Below are 21,471 nucleotides of genomic sequence, written 5' to 3'. Positions count from 1 at the left end.
CTGACTGCTACACGGTGTGCTTGCTAGCGCTGTAGCGGTGTAGTGGAGCTGTGGTGTGGCGTTTTAAACACTCAGGATGTCCTCTGTGTGAACGTGCGCACGGTCACACTGGTTGTCCTGAACAGCTGGAGGTGACGTGATAAAGAATATTGTAGGTCTTAATTCCCGCGCGGCCTTTTGATGTTTAAATGCAGCGTTATGGCTCGCAGCCCCGCCCGCAGTCTCTGTTCACGTCCAGCATTAGGAGATGGACTTCAGATGTTACAGGTGTGTTAGTGCTCTGAGACCGTTGAGATGTTACTAGCATTATCGATGTGCTGATGGATTCTGATGCTAGGTTGAGCACCTCAGTCAAAGTGCAGTGTTAGCATTAGCATTAGCGCCTGATGTTTTGTTTCCTTTACTCTAGATAAGAACAGCTTGGCCAATTTGGTCAGAACTGAACAGTACTGAACAGCGCCCTTTGGGTATGGGGGATATCACCTGGACCTGTGTTGGGGTCTGTGTTTGTCCCCTTTCTCACCCTGATGCCCCCTGACCACCCTGATGCCCCCTTTCTCACCCTGATGCCCCCTTTCTCACCCTGATGCCCCCTGACCACCCTGATGCCCCCTGACCACCCTGATGCCCCCTTTCTCACCCTGATGCCCCCTGGCCACCCTGGGGTTTATTTTGTGTGTTTTCAGGGAATTTATCGTTTAAATGGAGCGAAGTCTCGAGTGGAGAAACTCTGCCAGGCGTTTGAGAACGGAAAGGACCTGGTGGAGCTGTCTGACCTGTACCCACACGACATCAGCAACGTGCTCAAACTCTACCTGAGACAGGTAAACACACACACGCACACACACACACACACGCACACACTCAGTACCTGGTTAAAACTAGAACACACCATGCCGCTCTCAGCCAATCAAAGCTCTCTGTACTGGTGTGTGTGTGTGTGTGTGTGTGTGTGTGTGTGTGTGCGCGTAGCTGCCTGAGCCGTTGATCCTGTACAGGTATTATAATGAGATCATCGGCCTGGGTAAAGAAGCTCAGAGTATCAGGGCAGGAAACACACACTCGCCCAGCCTCGGCATCGAGCTCAACCGAGTCGTCTTCAAAATACGAGACCTGCTGAGACACCTTCCTCCTGCACACTACAGAACCCTGCACTTCCTCATCACTCACCTGCACAGGTAACACTGCCGCTGGAACGCGGGTAACACCAGGAGACCTTTTGCTCAGCTCCACCTGGACTGTGGAACGCTCTCCCTGAGTATCTGATTTGCTTCAAATATAAAGTGCATTATAAATAAAATGTTTTATTATTATTATTACCACCCTTTAGCACAGAGAGCTTACAGCTGTGTGTGTGTGTGTGTGTGTGTGTGTGTCAGAGTGTCCGAGCATGCAGAGGAGAATAAGATGGACGCGAGGAACCTGGGCATCATCTTCGGGCCGACGCTGATCAAACCGCGGCAGCTGGACGCGGATGTGTCTCTGTCCTCCCTGGTGGACTACCCCTACCAGGCCCTGATGGTGGAGCTGCTCATTCAACACCACCGCAAGATCTTTGATGGGCAGCTAAGCCCCGCCCCCACCACCAACCTGCCACTCAGCCACTGCTCACAGTCTCTTCTGGACCTCAAGGAGGTGAGAGGGTGTCCTCTTCATCATCATCATCATCATCCTCATCACACTGCATGATATCACGTGACACACGCTCCGACACACGCTCCCACACACGCTCCCACACGCTCCCACACACACTCCCACACACGCTCCCACACACGCTCCCACACACGCTCCCACACACGCTCCCACACGCTCCCACACACACTCACACACACGCTCCCACACACGCTCCCACACGCTCCCACACACGCTCCCACACACGCTCCCACACACGCTCACACACACGCTCCCACACACGCTCCCACACACGCTCCACACACACACTCCCACACACACTCCCACACACTCCCACACACGCTCCCACACACGCTCCCACACGCTCCCACACACACTCACACACACGCTCCCACACACGCTCCCACACGCTCCCACACACGCTCCCACACACGCTCCCACACACGCTCCCACACACGCTCACACACACGCTCCCACACACGCTCCCACACACACACTCCCACACACACTCCCACACACTCACACACACGCTCCCACACACGCTCCCACACACGCTCCCACACACGCTCCCACACACTCACACACACGCTCCCACACACGCTCCCACACACGCTCCGACACACGCTCCCACACACGCTCCCACACACGCTCCCACACACTCACACACACGCTCCCACACACGCTCCCACACGCTCCCACACACGCTCCCACACACTCACACACACGCTCCCACACACGCTCCCACACACGCTCCCACACACGCTCCCACACACGCTCCCACACACGCTCCGACACACGCTCCGACACACGCTCCCACACACGCTCCCACACACGCTCCCACACACTCACACACACGCTCCCACACACTCACACACACGCTCCCACACACGCTCCCACACACTCTCACACACACGCTCACACACACGCTCCCACACACGCTCCCACACACGCTCCCACACGCTCCCACACACGCTCCCACACACGCTCACACACACGCTCACACACACGCTCACACACACGCTCCCACACACGCTCCCACACACGCTCCCACACACGCTCACACACACACTCACACACACACTCACACACACACGCTCCCACACACTCACACACACGCTCCGACACACGCTCCCACACACGCTCCCACACACTCACACACACGCTCCCACACACACTCACACACACGCTCCGACACACTCACACACACGCTCCGACACACTCACACACACGCTCCGACACACTCACACACACGCTCCGACACACACTCCCACACACGCTCCGCCACACACTCACACACACACTCACACACACACTCACACACACTCACACACACACTCACACACACGCTCCGACACACTCACACACACGCTCCCACACACACTCCCACACACGCTCCGCCACACACTCACACACACACTCACACACACACTCACACACACTCACACACACACTCCCACACACGCTCCCACACACTCCCACACACACTCCCACACACGCTCCCACACACGCTCCGCCACACTCCCACACACGCTCCCACACACGCTCCGCCACACTCACACACACGCTCCCACACACACTCACACACACGCTCCGACACACGCTCCCACACACGCTCCCACACACTCACACACACGCTCCCACACACACTCCCACACACGCTCCCACACACACTCCCACACGCTCCCACACACACTCCCACACACGCTCCCACACACACTCCCACACACGCTCCCACACACGCTCCCACACACGCTCCCACACACGCTCCCACACACACTCACACACACGCTCCCACACACACTCACACACACGCTCCCACACACACTCACACACACACTCACACACACACTCACACACACGCTCCCACACACACTCCCACACACGCTCCCACACACACTCACACACACACTCACACACACACTCCCACACACGCTCCCACACACTCACACACACGCTCCGACACACGCTCCCACACACGCTCCCACACACTCACACACACGCTCCCACACACACTCACACACACGCTCCGACACACTCACACACACGCTCCCACACACACTCACACACACGCTCCGCCACACTCCCACACACGCTCCCACACACACTCACACACACACTCACACACACACTCACACACACACTCCCACACACGCTCCCACACACTCACACACACGCTCCGACACACGCTCCCACACACGCTCCCACACACTCACACACACGCTCCCACACACACTCACACACACGCTCCGACACACTCACACACACGCTCCCACACACGCTCCGCCACACTCTCACACACGCTCCCACACACACTCACACACACGCTCCCACACACACTCCCACACACGCTCCGCCACACTCACACACACGCTCCCACACACACTCACACACACGCTCCGACACACTCACACACACGCTCCCACACACACTCCCACACACGCTCCGACACACTCACACACACGCTCCGACACACACTCCTCACAGCAAGATGAACAGATAGACATTATGAGAAATAAGTAGGAGGCAGTCACTGGGAAAACAATTAAACAAACATATAAATAAGTGTGTGTGCGTGCGTGTGAGTGTGTGTGTGCGCGTGCGTGTGAGTGTGTGTGTGCGCGTGCGTGCGTTCGAGTGTATGTGTGTTTGCATACTGTAGGAACAACAGGTCAGAGATCAGAGCTGATTATTGTACTTCACTAAATCATTCTGTATAAATTATATATATATATATTTTTTTTGACGGTGTGTGTGTGTGTGTGTGTGTAGAGCTCTAAATCCCATAAGAGACTCTCGTCTGTGCTGCCCTCCTCACACTCGGGGGATGAAGTGAGGGACGTGCAGGCAGCGAGTCGACATGAGGGGAGACAGGACACAGCCGGTCAGTACACACACACACACACACACACACACACACACACACGTTAAACATGACACAGCTGTTTATTTCATCAGTGTTACAGTGTGTATATACTGTATATGATTATGTATTTTTGAGTGTATTACATTTAAATAATAAACGTTAATATTATTGTGTGTGTGTGTATGTGTGTGTGTTCAGCTGACAGTCCAGATGGTGTTAATGGTGTCGGATCGCCGTTAACTGTCACTCGCCCCAGTAGCACTTCAAATGCGCCGCAGGTGAAGCTCCGCCCCCCACGGACCCACTACCTGTCCCGCCCCGTGAGTTTACCCATAGACCGCCTGCTGACCGAACGCACCACGGCCGAGCGTGAGAACGTGGGCGGGGCCATCGCGGAGAGTCCGGAGGCGGAGAAAGCCGAGAGCCGTCCCTACCGCAGCCCGTTTGTCCACACGCACACGCTGAGACGCACCTGGGACAAGCAGTACCGCCATTACGACGTCACGCCTCGCACTGCCATGATTGTCGCCAACCTCCCTTCCTCGGGTGCAGTGGGTGGAGCCAAAACGGACACAGCCAAACCCGACGGGTCCAAAACGCCCCCCATCGAACCCCCCCCGAGCGGCGTTTCCTCTCAGCACGTTTCCTACGCCGCTGCCGTGCGTCCCTTTCGGACTTTGAGACGAGACAGCGGAACGGGCGATAAGGACGTCCCGATCGCGTTCAGAGCGCCACGGATGCTCCAGCCGCCGGCCGGAACGTTCTACAGGCCGCCGCACGTCCACGTGAGAACGCCAGACACGGAGAAGAACGTTAACGTTTCCCCGACCACCACCGTGACGACGCTGTCCGTCACTCTAGCGGCACCGCTAGCCACGTTAAACGTGTGTCCAACCTCGGCTGCGCTGTCGGTCACGCCCACATCGACACCAACAGGAAGCGACACGCCTGGTAAACAGGAAGTGCCGTCGGAGTCCGAGTCGGACGACGTGAGTGAGAATAAAACGGCGTATCAGAGACTGAAGGAGAGCCAGCACTCACACAGAGAGGCACGCTTCGTATAAACACACACTCCTCACTGTTCACCTGGACACACACACACACACACACTCCTGGTTTTACAGACGTGTATCTCTGGGATCAGATCCGTCGAATTAGAGAAACTCCAGGTGAGGTTTGTGTGGGGGAGGGGCGCAAAAAACACAAGTTTAACCGTCTAGACCAGGGGTAAAAGGGCGGGGTGGAGACGCAGCACCCCGGGGGGTTTCAGGGCAGTTCACGAAATTCCAGCATAGGTACAAACAACACACAGGTAATGGTCATGTGACTAATGATCCACCCTGGACACGCCCCCTACAAGCACTTTGAATAAAGATCAGAACAACCTGTGTGTGTGTGTGTGTGTGTGTGTGTGTGTTAAAATGAGGTGTGTGTAGTGCACATGGAATGTGTGTTTGTGTAAGTTTACAGCGTGCACTGGTTCATCAAACTTGGTTTAAACTGGTTTAAACTGGACTGCTGATGTGGCCATGTGTAAAGCCCTTTTGGGCCACGCCCACTTCAGATTTAAATCCAGTACAGATTGTGTTATGCTGTTACACAGTGTGTATACACCGTGCTCCCTCACACACCCAACCCTTTGCTCAGAACATTCTCCCTCCCTCTCTAACACACACACACACACACTTTAAACCTGTGTCTGAGCCACACCCCCTGAACTCCAGTGTGTGTGTGTGTATATGCACTCCAGCTGTGTCCCAAATGCCTTTACCTGAATGAGCCTTTACAGGGACACACCTTTCTCTCTCCCTCCCTCCCTCTTTCTCTCTCTCCCCCTTTTTTCACTAAACCTTTTGCCTTTTTTTCATAATATATGAACTATTTTTTTTAATGCATTTTTTTTGTAAAATAAGGGACCATTAAGTCAAGTGTGTGTGTCTCTCTCTCTCCGCCTCTCTCCCTCCCTCACCCTCTACCCCCCCCTCTCTCTCTTTCTCTCTCTTTCACACACACACACATGCACACACTTGAGTGAACAGTAAGTGTGTGAGTGATGCTGGTGAGTTGCTCCCTGATCAGCACCCTGAGATTTATTATTATTATTATTATTTTATTTTTTATATAAAATGAGAAATATGATTTAAAATATTTTAACTGGAAATGTTCGTTACATTCAGATGTTTGTCTGAGGTGTGTGTGTGTGTGTGTGTGTGTGTGTGTGAGGTGTGTGTGTGTACAGTGAACGCCTGTGTACAGTTGGAGGAAATGTGTAGTTTTAATGTTATGCAGATTTATTCCTGATGCACTTACTGTATTATGCCTGAATGTGTGCAAATGTAAAATATATAATTAGTGTATTTGCATAAAGTCACATGTGAGTTTATTATTGTCATCATTTTTGTGTTTTTCGTGTTGTTACACTCCACTGGCCACGATACACCTCTATACCTCCTACTGCTCTGTGCTTTATTATAAGCTTCACCATGATAATGCCAGTGTGAGTTTTAGTGCACTACAGAATGCACATGAGTCTCGGGAGTATTTGGAACACAGCCCTGAGACGAGCGTCTGAGTCTGATCTGTCTCTTTGAACTTGGATTCAGTCTGAATTTAAAGACGTTTGATTAAAGTGTGTGTCAGTGTTAACTCTAAACTCTAAAACATTTACCCGACTGGCGCCGCTGCTGGTGCTGAGGCCGTGTGTTTCAGAGTCTGTGCTGCAGATTAGATGAGATTAGGCAATAAATCGGATTAGAGCTCACATGGTCACACTGAGGGCTGATCCACTTCACACACAGCGCTCTGGACACTGGTTATTATTCACACACTGATACAGGAGCTGGACTCGTCTGCACTGAAGGTAAGGAATAAACCTGCTGCCTCATCGAACAACAAAACTCTACATGGGGTCAAGGGGTCATGGGGTCATGGGGTCGATGTGACAGTGTTACTGAATATTAGAGTTACAGAGAGAAAGTCACATTCTCAGAGAAGCTTACAAACAGTATTTAAGCGATACAGGCAGTGTCAGAGTGTGTGTGTGTGTGTGTGTGTGTGTGTGTCAGTTACAGAGTGTCACTGTTACAGTGTTTCATACAAACTTAAATTATTTAATCTTTTGATTGAAATTGAATTGAATTACACAGAGACACACATGGTGTTGGTTACAGAGAGATAACAAGCGTTCTGGAGTTCGAGTGTAACCGAGCGTTAGAGTTACAGAATGTTAGGAGATTACACACTGTAGAATGTTACACTAACACTAGAGAGTCACATTAAACTGTTTTTAACCCTGCTGTGTTCACTACTGCACTCTTACTGCAGAAATAATCATCTGATACATGAAACAGCGAGTGTGTACACAGAGTGTGTGCTGATGGCCAAGAGATTATCATCATCAGTGTCTAGGGTTTTCAGTTAAGGGGGGCTCAGCCCCCACAGATGTTTAACACACATTAGACTTGTTCAGAATCAGAACTCAGATGAGTCTCTTCTCCATCACACACACACTGTTTACTGTATAAACCCTTTTCTATCTACAGGTACAATCAGAACAATGTAACCAAAAACAGCATCTAACTATAAACTTACACTGATTATAAATATAAACACCACACCTGTGAGACTGGACACTGGAATAAACTGTGTGGTGCCAATAATATCAAACATTTATCTGTTCATTCTTTGACAATAATGCTGCTTTCTGTTGGAAACTGACAGACATAAACAATGTGATAAATAGTTTCTGATGCAGTGACTTCAGTCAGCGCTGTGAACCCAGTGTTAATGTTCCTGAGAGGCCGCGCTTTTACAGAACTGAACCGGAGATGGAGGGGTTTATAGGTCACATGACAGTCGGTCTCCAAATGAGCAGCAGGTACGAACAGAACGTCTTTAGTTTCATGTGACTTTAAAACCTTCCATCTACAGTTAAATATAAATATAAAAACTTTGATCATCATGTTATCCAGTTTAGTTTAGTGTTTTATCTACATAAATAAGACAGTAGGTTCTCTGTTCGACCCCTTAACACTTCACAGCTACTCGGCTTTTTATTCTAATTCATTAATAGAGACAAACATTATTTTAATGTAATTAAACAAAGCATCTTTTTAATATCATTTCTTTTTTTTGTTACTATTAATTTAAAAAGTAACTTTTTCTAAATCAAAGTGACATAAACCTACTCTAAGACTATTTATGATTTGGGACATTATTTAATACAATACAATATTTATTACAATAAGAGTTTTTTTCTCTCTCTGTAAATCACACTGCAGTTAAAGCGAGTGCACTGACACACACACTGAACGCTGTCTGTCACTATGTTTAATCATTCACGTGTAGAACTCTATGGTAGTTAATGCCATATACACTGTGTAATGTTTTATATAGACAGTCAGGTTTTGATTGTTGTATAAAGTAGACTACAGGTTTATAGAGTGTGTGTTAGGGGCTTCATGTTCACTGGAGGAAACGGCTGGTGTGATGAGGGTGAACACAGTGAAGATTTAACTCATTAATCCCTCAGGACATTTAGTAAACTGTATTTATGAGAAAGAACTGAACTGATGCAGATATAACAATTTACCAACACACACACACCTGGCCGTAATCGTCCCCCTGTGATGGTGAAGTGAAGACCCGCTGGGGACGAGGAGGAGCCGAAGGAGCCGAAGGAGCCGAAGTCTGGCGTCGCTTTCATATCACATTTAAAGGGAGTTTTAGGGGGGCTGAGTACAAATATTAGGGGGGTAAAGGCCCACTTAAAATAGCAAAGCGACACCCATGAATCATCATTATACACAACAACAACAACAACAACAACAATAATAATAATAATAATAATAATAATAATAATAATAAAAGTCAGGTGTTTAATATACAGGTGCGACGTGTGAACAGTCGATTAACTTATAATTAATACATTAATAAAACAAATGTGCTGAGACATGTAAGTTGTGTGTGTGTGTGTGTGTGTGTGTGTGTGTGTGTGTGTGTGTGTTTAGGTGTGGTATCCCCTCACAGTGACCCCCTCCTGGGGTTAATCGGGGCAGGAATGGACACCAGCAGTCAGATTCGGCTTCTGCTGTGGAAAAACTGGACGCTGCGCAAGAGACAGAAAGTACGAGGATAAAGAGAGGAAACACTAACGACTCGTTACAATCATTAATAATAAATATTTACTTTCTTAAGAACATAAACACCTTTCTTCTGTTCTTGTCCAGCTGTACGGTACATTGTGCAGCAAGAACTCTGAGCTAGCATTAGCCACTTAGCTAATTGATCTAAGTTTAACTTTACACCACTGTTAGAGTTTAGCTAGCTAACGTCATGCTAAGCATCAACTGAGGATCAGGACTAGTGACGTCATAGTGTCAGGTTTCATCTAAGCTCCGCCCACATTAACTCTAACGAATAAGAATAATGTGTGTGTGTGTGTGTGTGTGTGTGTAGATTCGGTTCTTGGTGGAGATCGTGTGGCCCGCCCTCCTGCTCGCTGGACTCGTGTGGCTCCGCAGAGCGAATCCTCTTTACCAACAACACGAGTGTGAGATTACACTCATCAGTAACACACACACACACACACTCCTCAACACACACACTCCTCAACACACACACTTCTTTCTGTTTCCTGTTCTGACTGCACATATATGTTAGCATAATAATAGCAGAATAATGTTAGCATTAGCGTAACGAATCACGTGACTGTAAACACACGTCTGTATTTCCAGGTCATTTTCCCAACAAGGCTCTGCCTTCAGCAGGAATTCTGCCGTGGATTCAGGGAATTTTCTGCAACGCTAACAATCCCTGCTTCCGACACGCTACTCCGGGAGAATCTCCAGGAATCGTGTCCAATTACAACAACTCCATGTAGGTCTGATCAGCGTCTGTCTGATCTCTTCCTCATAGCAAAAATGTCTCTTTAAATCTGACACGAATAAAACAAAAATAAAAAAATATCACACATGCATTTATACATTTAGATTAGGAAGTCAGATCTCCAGGAATCAGACAGAACATCTGGATATCAGACGCTGTCTTTAGGAACAGGTTTAAATAAAGAAGTTAAGACTGATGTTCAGGTCTGATGATCTTAATTACACTTCAGTCCTAAACCACGTAAGGTTCACGAGATCTCACGCTGTTCCTCATCACTCGTCACGTTCTTCTGCTCAGACTTGCTCGGTTTTACGCCGACGTTCAGGAGCTGCTGCTTACTGATGCTGAGGTTCTGCAGCTGCAGCGACTCTGGCAGGAAGCGTCTGATTTCAGCGACTTCATGGACACGCTGAGGAAAGATCCGAGCCGAGCGACAGGTACACAACATCATTCACACACTCTCTCTCTTACACACACACACACACACACACTCTCTACACTAACCTGAGTTCGGAAGCTAATTTGTGCTCGCGGCAGTAAGTAACTGTGAGGACGCTGAGGTCTGGATCTCTCTCGTCCTGATAATGAGCACAGAGAACTTCCTGGTCCTGTTTTCCTTCCTGTTGGATTTCCTGTTATTTGTAAAGCATGAAGAGAAAGCGTAAACTGTAAACATCTTCTTAGTGACCAGGAGGAAAGCGCTGTGTCTGAGGCTCTCAGCCTCGATGTCCCTGATAACTTCCTGTTCTGTGTCTTATTTTTAGGCAGAGGACTGAAGATCGAGGACATCCTGAAAGACGATGAGACTCTGACGTCGTTCTTGCTGAGGGACGCCGGCCTGTCGGACTCCGTGGTCCATCAGCTGACAAACGCCCGAGTGCGGGTCGAACAGGTAACGCCCACCTCAGTGTGATGACGAGAGAGAGCGCTGGTGAGATCTCTGATCTAACAAGAGGTGGAGATCAAACCCCACCAGTCTCACTCCTCCTTCGTCTCTAAGATCTGGAATGGTTGACTGTATGTGGTTTAGTGTTCCAGCTTAAATCCAACATCATGCAGTCCACAGAATCATCTCCAGTCTGGCAGCGGAGTTTGTACGCTGGTTAGTGTTCAATACAGAGCTCAGCTCTCCTCAGGGATCACATCTGGAATGTTTTTGGGTCTTAAATGAAGTGAGATCTTCCTTGGTGGACGGTGAACCCATCTACACAGGGCATGAAACAAAAACCCAATCCAATGACAAGTTTTCTCTAAAGCAGAGGATACCTGACTTTGGTTGATGGGACTGAGAACACTGTGATGAGGCTGAGATGTAATGAGATGTAATGTAATCCACCATGGAGGTTGCTGTTTTTCTTGCTGAACATCCTAGCTTATGATGTCTCTCTCTCTCTCTCTCTCTCTCTGTAGTTTGTGTATGGAGTTCCTGATCTGACCCTACAGGAGATCTCCTGCAGTCAGGTTCTTCTGGAGCGTTTCATCATCTTCCCAATTCGCCGTGGAGTTCATGGAGTTCGTAACGCCATGTGCGCTCTCACACCGCAGAAACTGCAGCAGATCGAAGACAAGCTCTACGCCAACGTTGACTTCTTTAAACTCTTCAGACTGGTCAGTGTTCACACACACACACACACACACACACACACACACACACACACTGCCTCTGTCTGTTGTTTCATCTTTTCCTCTCTGCTTTTATATTACACTATTCCTGTATTGCCCTGTTTCTCTCTCCTTCTTCTTCTTCTTCTTTGTCTTTGGGCTGTTCCCTTTCAGGGGTCGCCACAGCGAATCATCTCCCTCCATCACACCCTATCCTCTGCATCCTCTTCTCTCACACCAACTAACTTCATGTCCTCTCTCACTGCATCCATAAATCTCCTCTTTGGTCTTCCTCTAGACCTCCTGCCTGGCAGTTCCAACCTCAGCATCCTTCTACCGATATATTCACCATCTGTCCTCTGAACATGTCCAAACCACCTCAATCTGGCCTCTCTGACTTTATCTCCAAAACATCTAACGTGGGTTGTCCCTCTGATCAACTCGTTCTTAATCCTATCCATCCTTGTCACTCCCAAAGAGAACCTCAACATCTTCAGCTCTGCTACCTGACACAATGCAACTCCCTGTTACCTTCTCTGTACGTCTTCATCTCAAAGAGAGATGTCTCTCTCCAATGTCAGAGGGATCTCTCTCTCTCTCTGTCTCTCTCTCTCTCTCTCTGTCTCTCTCTCTATATGTCTCTCTCTCTCTCTCTCTCTCTCTCTCTGTCTCTCTCTCTCTCTGTCTCTCTCTCTCTATATGTCTCTCTCTGTCTCTCTCTTTCTCTCTCTCTCTCTCTCTGTCTCTCTCTCTCTCTCTCTGTCTCTCTCTGTCTCTCTCTCTCTCTCTCTCTCTCTGTCTCTCTCTCTCTCTCTCTCTCTCTCTCTCTGTCTCTCTCTCTATATGTCTCTCTCTCTCTCTCTCTCTCTCTGTCTCTCTCTCTATATGTCTCTCTCTCTCTCTCTCTGTCTCTCTCTCTATATGTCTCTCTCTCTCTCTCTCTCTCTGTCTCTCTCTCTCTATATGTCTCTCTCTGTCTCTCTCTCTCTCTCTCTCAGTTCAGAAGAGCTTTATTGACATGAATGTTAACCAAAGTATTACGTTGTTGCCAAAGCCGTTAGTAAACATTAATTACATTATAAATAACATTAATCTGAATTTATAAACCTATATAAACATTATAAACATATCAGATATGAAAGAATATTAGGTAGACATAAAATACATAATTACATACCCCCTCAAAATAAATATAAAATATTAATAAATAAAACAATAATAATAAATAAATAAATAAATAAAATAACATATACAGTGGTGTGAAAAACTATTTGCCCCCTTCCTGATTTCTTATTCTTTTGCATGTTTGTCACACAAAATGTTTCTGATCATCAAACACATTTAACTATTAGTCAAAGATAACACAAGTAAACACAAAATGCAGTTTTTGAGATCCTCCTCCTTATTCTGGTGTTTTATGAACCATATTTGTTCTTATCAGGCCATGTGTTTTAAGTTTTTATGCACTTTTAGTAAAACTACAGAAAAACAACTCAGTTTAAAACATTCTGAATGACTAATTCTGTAACTTTCTTTGGTCTTGTTTAACCAATATAATGTTAATAGTATTGCAAAAATATTAAAATTACATAACAAATGTTATAAACAGCTTGTGGTACTATATTCTTTAAATAATTGTAATTTGATTTTGATTATGGGTTTAATACGGTTAAGGCTAGAAGGAATACAGCTCGAGCTCTATTGGCCATGCGCACATCAATCTAACGGTATTTTTCTCTCACTGTACAACAATAAAACTTTTTGTATTACAGAAGGATTAGGTTTAGACCTGAAACCGATCCAATAGGTTTAACAATTCGTTTCATTGTTAGTTTCTGGTCGGAGCTATATATATCCCTTTTAGCCACGCCCATGACTCAAACGCGAGGATGGCGTCAGTAACCCGTGGCAACGCAGTAGAATGTTTAGAAAGAAATATTTGTAATATCGATATTTTACAGGAAAAGAACAGAATTTTAATATAGAGGATTATGTTGGCTGCATTACTTAAACACATCAGAAAGAACAAAAGCGTTTAATATTAGCCTTTGTGTGAAACAGGCAACTTGCACAACCAATTATAAAGACCTTTCAACACGCCCCTACCTTTCGACACGCCCCCTACCTTTCGACACGCCCCCTACCTTTCAACACGCCCCTACCTTTCGACACGCCCCCTACCTTTCAACACGCCCCCTACCTTTCAACACGCCCCCTACCTTTCGACACGCCCCCTACCTTTTGACACGCCCATAGGCGCGACCTTTCGACACGCAATAGGCGCGATGACGCTAACAAAGATTTTACACCAGATTCTGATTGGGATGTGTGTTTTGTAGAATCTTTTTTTGTGCTTTTTCTCGCAGTGCATTCACTCCCAGATCAAAGCCTCCGGAGGCGCTGAGTTTCAGTCCCAGGTAGTCATGGAGTAACGCGTGTTCTGGGGCGGAGTTTCCCCGAGTGAACATGTGTCTGTTTCTCAGAAATCTGGCCTTTTTTTTGAAAGATTTTGACAATTTTGGTTTTGGCCAGATTGACTGTGAGGGCCCAGTTCTGACGGTTCGACTCCAGCGGGTCCGGCGGGTCCAGTGGGTCCTGGTGCTGCTGTAAGCCGTGTTCAGTAGGAGACAGCAGCACCAGGTTCTTCTCTCTGTCTCACTCAGAGAGTCTGAGATAATTGACACAGAAACATGATTATCACGATAAAGATACACAGCCCTGTAATCAGATTACACACATGTGTGCATGCACACGCACACACTCACACTCACACACACACACACTCACGCACACACACACACACACACACACACACTGCTAATCTGGTGAGAAAAAAGGCAACTATACACGAGAGACAGAGAAACAGAGAGAGAGACAGAGAGAGAGGGGAGGTAATAAATCACACAAACACTAACTGACTGTCTGTCTGTCCATCTGTCTGTCTGTCTGTCCATCTGTCTGTCTGTCTGTCCATCTGTCTGCCTGTTTGTCTGTCTGTCTGCCTGTCTGTCTGCTTGCCCCTCCCCCCCAGTTGCCGATGGTGTTGGATAATCACTCCAGTGGAGTCGACCTGCACTTCTGGGGGCGTGTCCTTTCTGTAGTGTCTGAGAAACTGCAGCAGGTGTGCTTACACACACACACACACACACACACACACCTGTCACCACTTAATTAAAATCTATCACATATAAAACACAAAGTGTGTATGAATGTTGTGTGCGTGTGTGTGTGTGAGTGTGTGTGTGTGCGTGCGTTTGTGTGTGTGTGAGTGTGTGTGTGTGAGTGTGAGTGTGTGTGTGTGTGTGTGTGTGTATATACACAATTTTTGGGCAGTGTGTCAAGAGGACATTCCACAGAGGTGACATCCTGTAGGCGGAGCTGCATTCTTTCCCTGTACCATGTCTGTGTGTGTGTGTGTGTGTGTGTACTTGTATTTGTTTGTTTGTTTGTGTGTGTGTGTGCGTGTGTGTGTGTGTGTGTGTGTGTGTGTGTGTGTGTGAGAGAGAGAGAGAGAGACAGTGAGCGTAATACTTGAGATATTAGTCACATCTTTCAGACAAGTTTTAGCATGAACTTGCAACTTGACCTGAGAGTCTCCCTGTATCTCACACACACACACACACACACACACACACACACGCACACACGCACACACACATACACACACACACACACACACACACACACACACGCACACACACACACACACACAAATACAAGTACACACACAAAAACACACAAACATGGTACAGGGAAATCATGCAGCTCCGCACACTGTCTCACCCCACACTGTCTCACCCCACACTGTCTCACCCCACACTGTCTCACCCTACACTGTCTCACCCACACTGTCTCACCCCACACTGTCTCACCCCACACCCTGTCTCACCCCACACTGTCTCACCCCACACACTGTCTCACCCCACACTGTCTCACCCCACACACTGTCTCACCCCACACACTGTCTCACCCCACACTGTCTCACCCCACACTGTCTCATCCCACACACTGTCTCACCCTACACTGTCTCACATCACACACTGTCTCACCCTACAATGTCTCATCTCACACACTGTCTCACACACACAGTCTCACCCCAACCTGTCTCACCCCACACACTGTTTCACCCCACACACTGTCTCACCCCACACTCTCTTACCCACACTCTCTCACCACACACACTCTCTCACCCACACTCTCTCACCCACACACTGTCTCACCCCACACTCTCTCACCCCACACTGTTTTACTCCACACACTCTCTCACCTCACACACTCTCTCACCCCACACTGTCTCACCCCACACTGTCTTACCCCACACTGTCTCACCACACACACTCTCTCACCCACACTCTCTCACCCACACACTGTCTCACCCCACACTCTCTCACCCCACACTGTTTTACTCCACACACTCTCTCACCTCACACACTCTCTCACCCCACACTGTCTCACCCCACACTGTCTTACCCCACACTGTCTCATCCCACACACTGTCTCACACACACACAGTCTCACATCACACTGTCTCACCCCACACTCTCTCACCCCACACTGTCTCACCCACACTGTCTCACGCCACACACTGTCTCACCCACATTGTCTCACCCCACACACTGTCTCACCCCACACTCTCTCACCCCACACTGTTTTACTCCACACACTCTCTCACCTCACACACTCTCTCACCCCACACTGTCTCACCCCACACTGTCTTACCCCACACTGTCTCATCCCACACACTGTCTCACACACACACAGTCTCACATCACACTGTCTCACCCCACACTCTCTCACCCCACACTGTCTCACCCACACTGTCTCACGCCACACACTGTCTCACCCACATTGTCTCACCCCACACACTGTCTCACCCCACACTGTCTCACCCATAATGTCTCATCCCACACCCTGTCTCACCCTGTCTTTTAAACTCAAATAAGATACACACACACACATACACAGAAGAAAAATGTAACTGTAGATAAGAACTCAGTGAGCACATTCATAACACACACCAGTCACACTCTCAACACACTTCCAGTACACAGTAAACACACAGTAAACACACGATCATCACACACTGTCTCTCTGTGTGTGTGTGTGTGTGTGTGTGTCAGTTGCTGAGCAGGCCGAGCTGCATGGCGTTGGCGGCGGCTCTGCAGCCTGTGTTTGAGGACGGTGTCCCCTGGTCCTTCTCTCGACTCGTCTCTCTGATGTCGGATCTGTTCTGTGGTTACGAGTCGGTGGGAAACTCTCGCGTTCTCTCCTTTAACTGGTACGAAGACAACAACTTCAGAGTGTTCCTGGGAATAAACTCCTCAAATACACACAGCGGATACACGTACGATCACACGGCCTGTGAGTACGCACACACACATCCTGTCTCACCCCACCCAGTGTCTCACCCCACACTGTCTCACCTCACACCCTGTGTCTCACCCCACACTGTCCCACCTCACACTCAGTGTCTCACCCCACCCAGTGTCTCACCCCACCCAGTGTCTCACCCAACAACCTGTCTCACCCCATCCAGTGTCTCACCCCACAGCCTGTCTCACCCAACAAACTGTCTCACCCCAACCTGTCTCACCCCACCCAGTGGCTCACCCCATACCCTGTCTCGCCCACCCAGTGTCTTACCCCACACCCTGTCTCAGCCCACACTGTCTCACCTTACACTCAGTGTCTTACCCCACACCCTGTCTCACCCCACAACCTGTCTCACTCAACAACCTGTCTCACCCCACCCAGTGTCACACCCCACAATCTGTCTCACCCCACCCAGTGTCTCACCCCACACTGTCCCACCTCACACTCAGTGTCTCACCCCACCCAGTGTCTCACCCCACCCAGTGTCTCACCCAACAACCTGTCTCACCCCATCCAGTGTCTCACCCCACAGCCTGTCTCACCCAACAAACTGTCTCACCCCAACCTGTCTCACCCCACCCAGTGGCTCACCCCATACCCTGTCTCGCCCACCCAGTGTCTTACCCCACACCCTGTCTCAGCCCACACTGTCTCACCTTACACTCAGTGTCTTACCCCACACCCTGTCTCACCCCACAACCTGTCTCACTCAACAACCTGTCTCACCCCACCCAGTGTCACACCCCACAATCTGTCTCACCCCACCCAGTGTCTCACCCCACACTGTCCCACCTCACACTCAGTGTCTCACCCCACCCAGTGTCTCACCCCACCCAGTGTCTCACCCCACACCCAGTGTCTCACCCCACACTGTCTCACCCCACACCCTGTCTCACCTTTTTTGAACTTAAATTTACATTTACATCTCGTCATTTGGCAGACGTTCTTATCCAGAGCGATTTACACAAAGTGCTTTAAAGTTTACATCCCTGGACAGATACTTACACAGGGTTACTGGGTTAATAACTAAGTGCCATCAATCAAACACAACTGGGAAGAGTTAATTTTTTTTTTTTTGGGGGGGGGGGGGGATTATTCTAAGTACTACTGGAAAAACAGATACATCCTGAGTCGTCCTTTAAAAATCGTCAAAGTCTCATCTGTACAGACATAAATAAAATTATGCTGTTTACCAAAATAAAACTATGGCTTTTTTAACTCTAAAAGACGTAAATATTTTTGCTTTGCTTCTTCTGTGAACATGTTGTTTGGTTGAGTTTGGTGTGTGTGTGTGGGGTGTGTAGGTGATGATGTCTGACCCCCCATCGCTTCCCCCACCCCCCGCCCCCCCCCCCACAGCTCCGTTCTGTAACAGTCTGATGCAGAGTCTGGAGTCGAACCCTGTCACTAAAATCATGTGGAATTCAGTGAAGCCTCTCGTGATGGGTAAAATCCTGTACACACCTGACGCTCCTGCTGTGCACAAGATAGTGAAGAGTGTAAGACACACACACACACACACACACACACACACACACACACACACACACACACACGTCTTCTTTCTTTTATTTATCTAAGTATATTGTTTATATTTATATTTATACAGATGCATCCTGTGGATATTAATATAGTGTGTGTGTGTGTGTGTGTGTGTGTGTGTGTGTGTGTGTTTAGGCTAACAGCACCTTTGAAGAGTTGGAGCGGTTGATAAACATGGCAAAAGCGTGGGAGGAAGTGGCTCCTCAAATCTGGCATTTCTTTCAGGACAGCGTTCAGATGAACATGATCCGGGTACGAATGACACACACACACACACACACACACACACACACACACATTGTCATCATGATCATATTTTCCTATTAATGATTAGTGTTGTAAAGTGTGTGTGTGTGTGTGTGTGTGTAGGACACACTTAGGAACCCGACAGTGATGGATTTTCTGGACCGGCGCCTGGAGGAGACTTCCTTCAGCAGCAAGCACATCCTGAACTTCCTCCATGGCGGCGGCGGCTCTAGAGACCGCTACGAGGACACGCCCGACTTCGACTGGAGGAACGTCTTCAACCTGACTGACCGACTCCTCAGCACCTTCACCCAGTACAGCCAGGTACAACCACCTGTTACCATGGCAACCAGGTGGTTGGGCATGCGTGTCGGATACCTAAATGTTTATACCTGTGTGTGTGTGTGTGTGTGTGTGTGTGTGTGTGTGTGTGTGTGCAGTGTATAAACCTGGATAAGTTTGTAGCCCATGTGGATGAGGATCAGATGAGCCATCACGCCCTGCATCTGCTGCATGAGAACAAGTTCTGGGCGGGGGTGGTGTTTCTGGGTGTGTACCCGTGGACCACGGAGGTGCCGAGACACGTCACGTATAAAATCCGCATGGACATTGACGCGGTCGAGCGGACCAACAAGATCAAAGACAGGTGACATTTTTAAAGGCCTACAAACCTGACGAATGAGAAATTCATGACATCATTGTCTCAGACATGGTGCGTGTGGGCGGGGCCTCATGGACCGGATGTTGCATCTTAAATTTAATTAACCGATCACATGTGTCATCACTCGCACTGGAGCTAACGGCTAATGTTGTACAAGACTGGATCTGTATTTAGTCCTCCTGCAGTTTGTCTGTGTGTCTCTCTCCAAGAGGCGGATCTAATTCTCAAAAATAAAATAAATACCTTCTGTCCGCGAACCTGTCCGTTACGCTTTCTCTCATTTCTGCTCCTATGTTACGCTAGCTGGCTAAATTAGCTAATCTTGCTTAGTCACTGCATCGTAGAGGCCCATGTTTAGACCGCGTGGAATTCAGTCTTAATCCTATTTAAAATAGGGACGGCCCCACAAGCTCCACCCACTGTGGGTGGGCCGGTCCGGGCAACTAAAGAGTGTGTTCTGATTTAACCTTAGAGCCATGTGACCCAGGTATGGAGTGTGATGTGGGAATGAAACCCCTCACTGCTTCCTACAGTACGTCCTAAGTTTAAATCCCAACTGGGAAGTGAGCAGGACTAAATGTCCCAGTGTACACCTATGGCCCCGACCCCACCCCAGTCCCCACCCCCACCTCTGGGGTCAAATGTTAAAACAAATAACTAGACTGTGTTGGATATTGTAAAGTAAAAGTGGAAGCGTGAAGCTAATTTTCTCATCTTTGTTGTTGTTGTTGGATGTAAAGGTCTAACTGTAAAAGCTTCCCACGTGCAGCGTGTCAGAATGACGCAGTTAGAAATGCGCTGTGCGTGTGTGGGAGCGGTGCTGCCACTTTGTGGCCAAAGCCTGAACTGCAGAGTAACTGAACAAAACGGCTCAAAATTGATCAATTTCAATCAAATCAATTTCAAATTGATCAATCAGAAAAAATTGAGTTTTCCTGAGAAGCCTCTGAGGAGTAAGCTTACAATAAATCATCAGTGGATGAAAGTGTGTGAGAGGTGCAGTCACGCTACAGAAACACGACAGACCGCTGAGCGAGATCAGCAGCTATGATTGGCTGGTTGAGTGTAACTGTAGCCCCTCCCCTCTGCAGGTACTGGGACCCTGGGCCGAGGGCGGACCCCGTGGAGGACCTGCGTTACATATGGGGAGGATTTGCGTATCTGCAGGACATGATCGAGCACGGCGTCCTGAAGCTCCTGAGCGCTCCTCAGATGCCGCTCGGGGTTTACGTCCAGCAGATGCCCTACCCCTGCTACGTAGACGACATGTACGACCTCTGGACTCTTATTACATTATTTTATTACAGACTGACTGAACACGAGGTCATTAAATAAGGTTTAAATAAAACAACATAGCATTTAAAAAGGGAAAATAAAAATGATCTATTTTAAATTCATATATTATAATGTGTGTGTGTGTGTTCAGGTTCATGCTGACGCTGAACCGCTGCTTCCCGATCTTCATGGTCCTGGCGTGGGTCTACAGCGTGTCCATGATAGTGAAGAGCATCGTGCTGGAGAAGGAGCTCAGGCTGAAGGAGACGCTGAAGGTCATGGGCGTGACCAACGACGTCATCTGGTGCACGTGGTTCCTCGACAGTTTCCTGATGATGACCTTCAGCACGGCTCTGCTCACCTTCATCATCATGGTGAGAGAATAAAGCGT

General features: G+C 48.4%; 2 protein-coding genes across 7 annotated transcripts in view; both read left to right on the top strand.

Annotated features, from left to right (window-relative positions):
* The window catches only part of LOC128513076 (rho GTPase-activating protein 29-like), a 28,476-nt gene extending 21,582 nt beyond the window's left edge, over positions 1 to 6,894 (top strand). For both annotated transcript variants that reach the window (XM_053486701.1, XM_053486702.1), the window contains 5 exons: positions 687 to 824; positions 973 to 1,178; positions 1,380 to 1,635; positions 4,402 to 4,513; positions 4,694 to 6,894. In XM_053486701.1, coding sequence (XP_053342676.1) covers positions 687 to 824; positions 973 to 1,178; positions 1,380 to 1,635; positions 4,402 to 4,513; positions 4,694 to 5,559 — 1,578 coding nt within the window. In that variant the 3' untranslated portion in view covers positions 5,560 to 6,894. The remainder of the gene's footprint in view (positions 1 to 686; positions 825 to 972; positions 1,179 to 1,379; positions 1,636 to 4,401; positions 4,514 to 4,693) is intronic.
* A 443-nt stretch (positions 6,895 to 7,337) lies between these two features.
* The window catches only part of abca4b (ATP-binding cassette, sub-family A (ABC1), member 4b), a 47,332-nt gene continuing 33,198 nt past the window's right edge, over positions 7,338 to 21,471 (top strand). For all 5 annotated transcript variants that reach the window (XR_008356381.1, XR_008356382.1, XM_053487284.1 and 2 more), the window contains exons 1-15: positions 7,338 to 7,355; positions 9,505 to 9,620; positions 9,953 to 10,046; positions 10,231 to 10,372; positions 10,679 to 10,818; positions 11,146 to 11,273; positions 11,792 to 11,989; positions 15,015 to 15,104; positions 17,104 to 17,344; positions 18,716 to 18,855; positions 19,034 to 19,150; positions 19,268 to 19,468; positions 19,585 to 19,790; positions 20,897 to 21,073; positions 21,232 to 21,454. Coding sequence is in view for 3 of the 5 variants with exons in the window: in XM_053487284.1 (XP_053343259.1) it covers positions 9,555 to 9,620; positions 9,953 to 10,046; positions 10,231 to 10,372; positions 10,679 to 10,818; positions 11,146 to 11,273; positions 11,792 to 11,989; positions 15,015 to 15,104; positions 17,104 to 17,344; positions 18,716 to 18,855; positions 19,034 to 19,150; positions 19,268 to 19,468; positions 19,585 to 19,790; positions 20,897 to 21,073; positions 21,232 to 21,454 (2,163 nt within the window). In the remaining 2 variants the exon portion in view is untranslated. The remainder of the gene's footprint in view (positions 7,356 to 9,504; positions 9,621 to 9,952; positions 10,047 to 10,230; positions 10,373 to 10,678; positions 10,819 to 11,145; positions 11,274 to 11,791; positions 11,990 to 15,014; positions 15,105 to 17,103; positions 17,345 to 18,715; positions 18,856 to 19,033; positions 19,151 to 19,267; positions 19,469 to 19,584; positions 19,791 to 20,896; positions 21,074 to 21,231; positions 21,455 to 21,471) is intronic.

Source organism: Clarias gariepinus, chromosome 25 (genome assembly GCF_024256425.1).
Source record: "Clarias gariepinus isolate MV-2021 ecotype Netherlands chromosome 25, CGAR_prim_01v2, whole genome shotgun sequence".
Taxonomy (NCBI): domain Eukaryota; kingdom Metazoa; phylum Chordata; class Actinopteri; order Siluriformes; family Clariidae; genus Clarias; species Clarias gariepinus.
The sequence above is the reverse complement of the archived record's forward strand: the minus strand, read 5'-3'. Positions and strand labels throughout refer to the sequence as shown.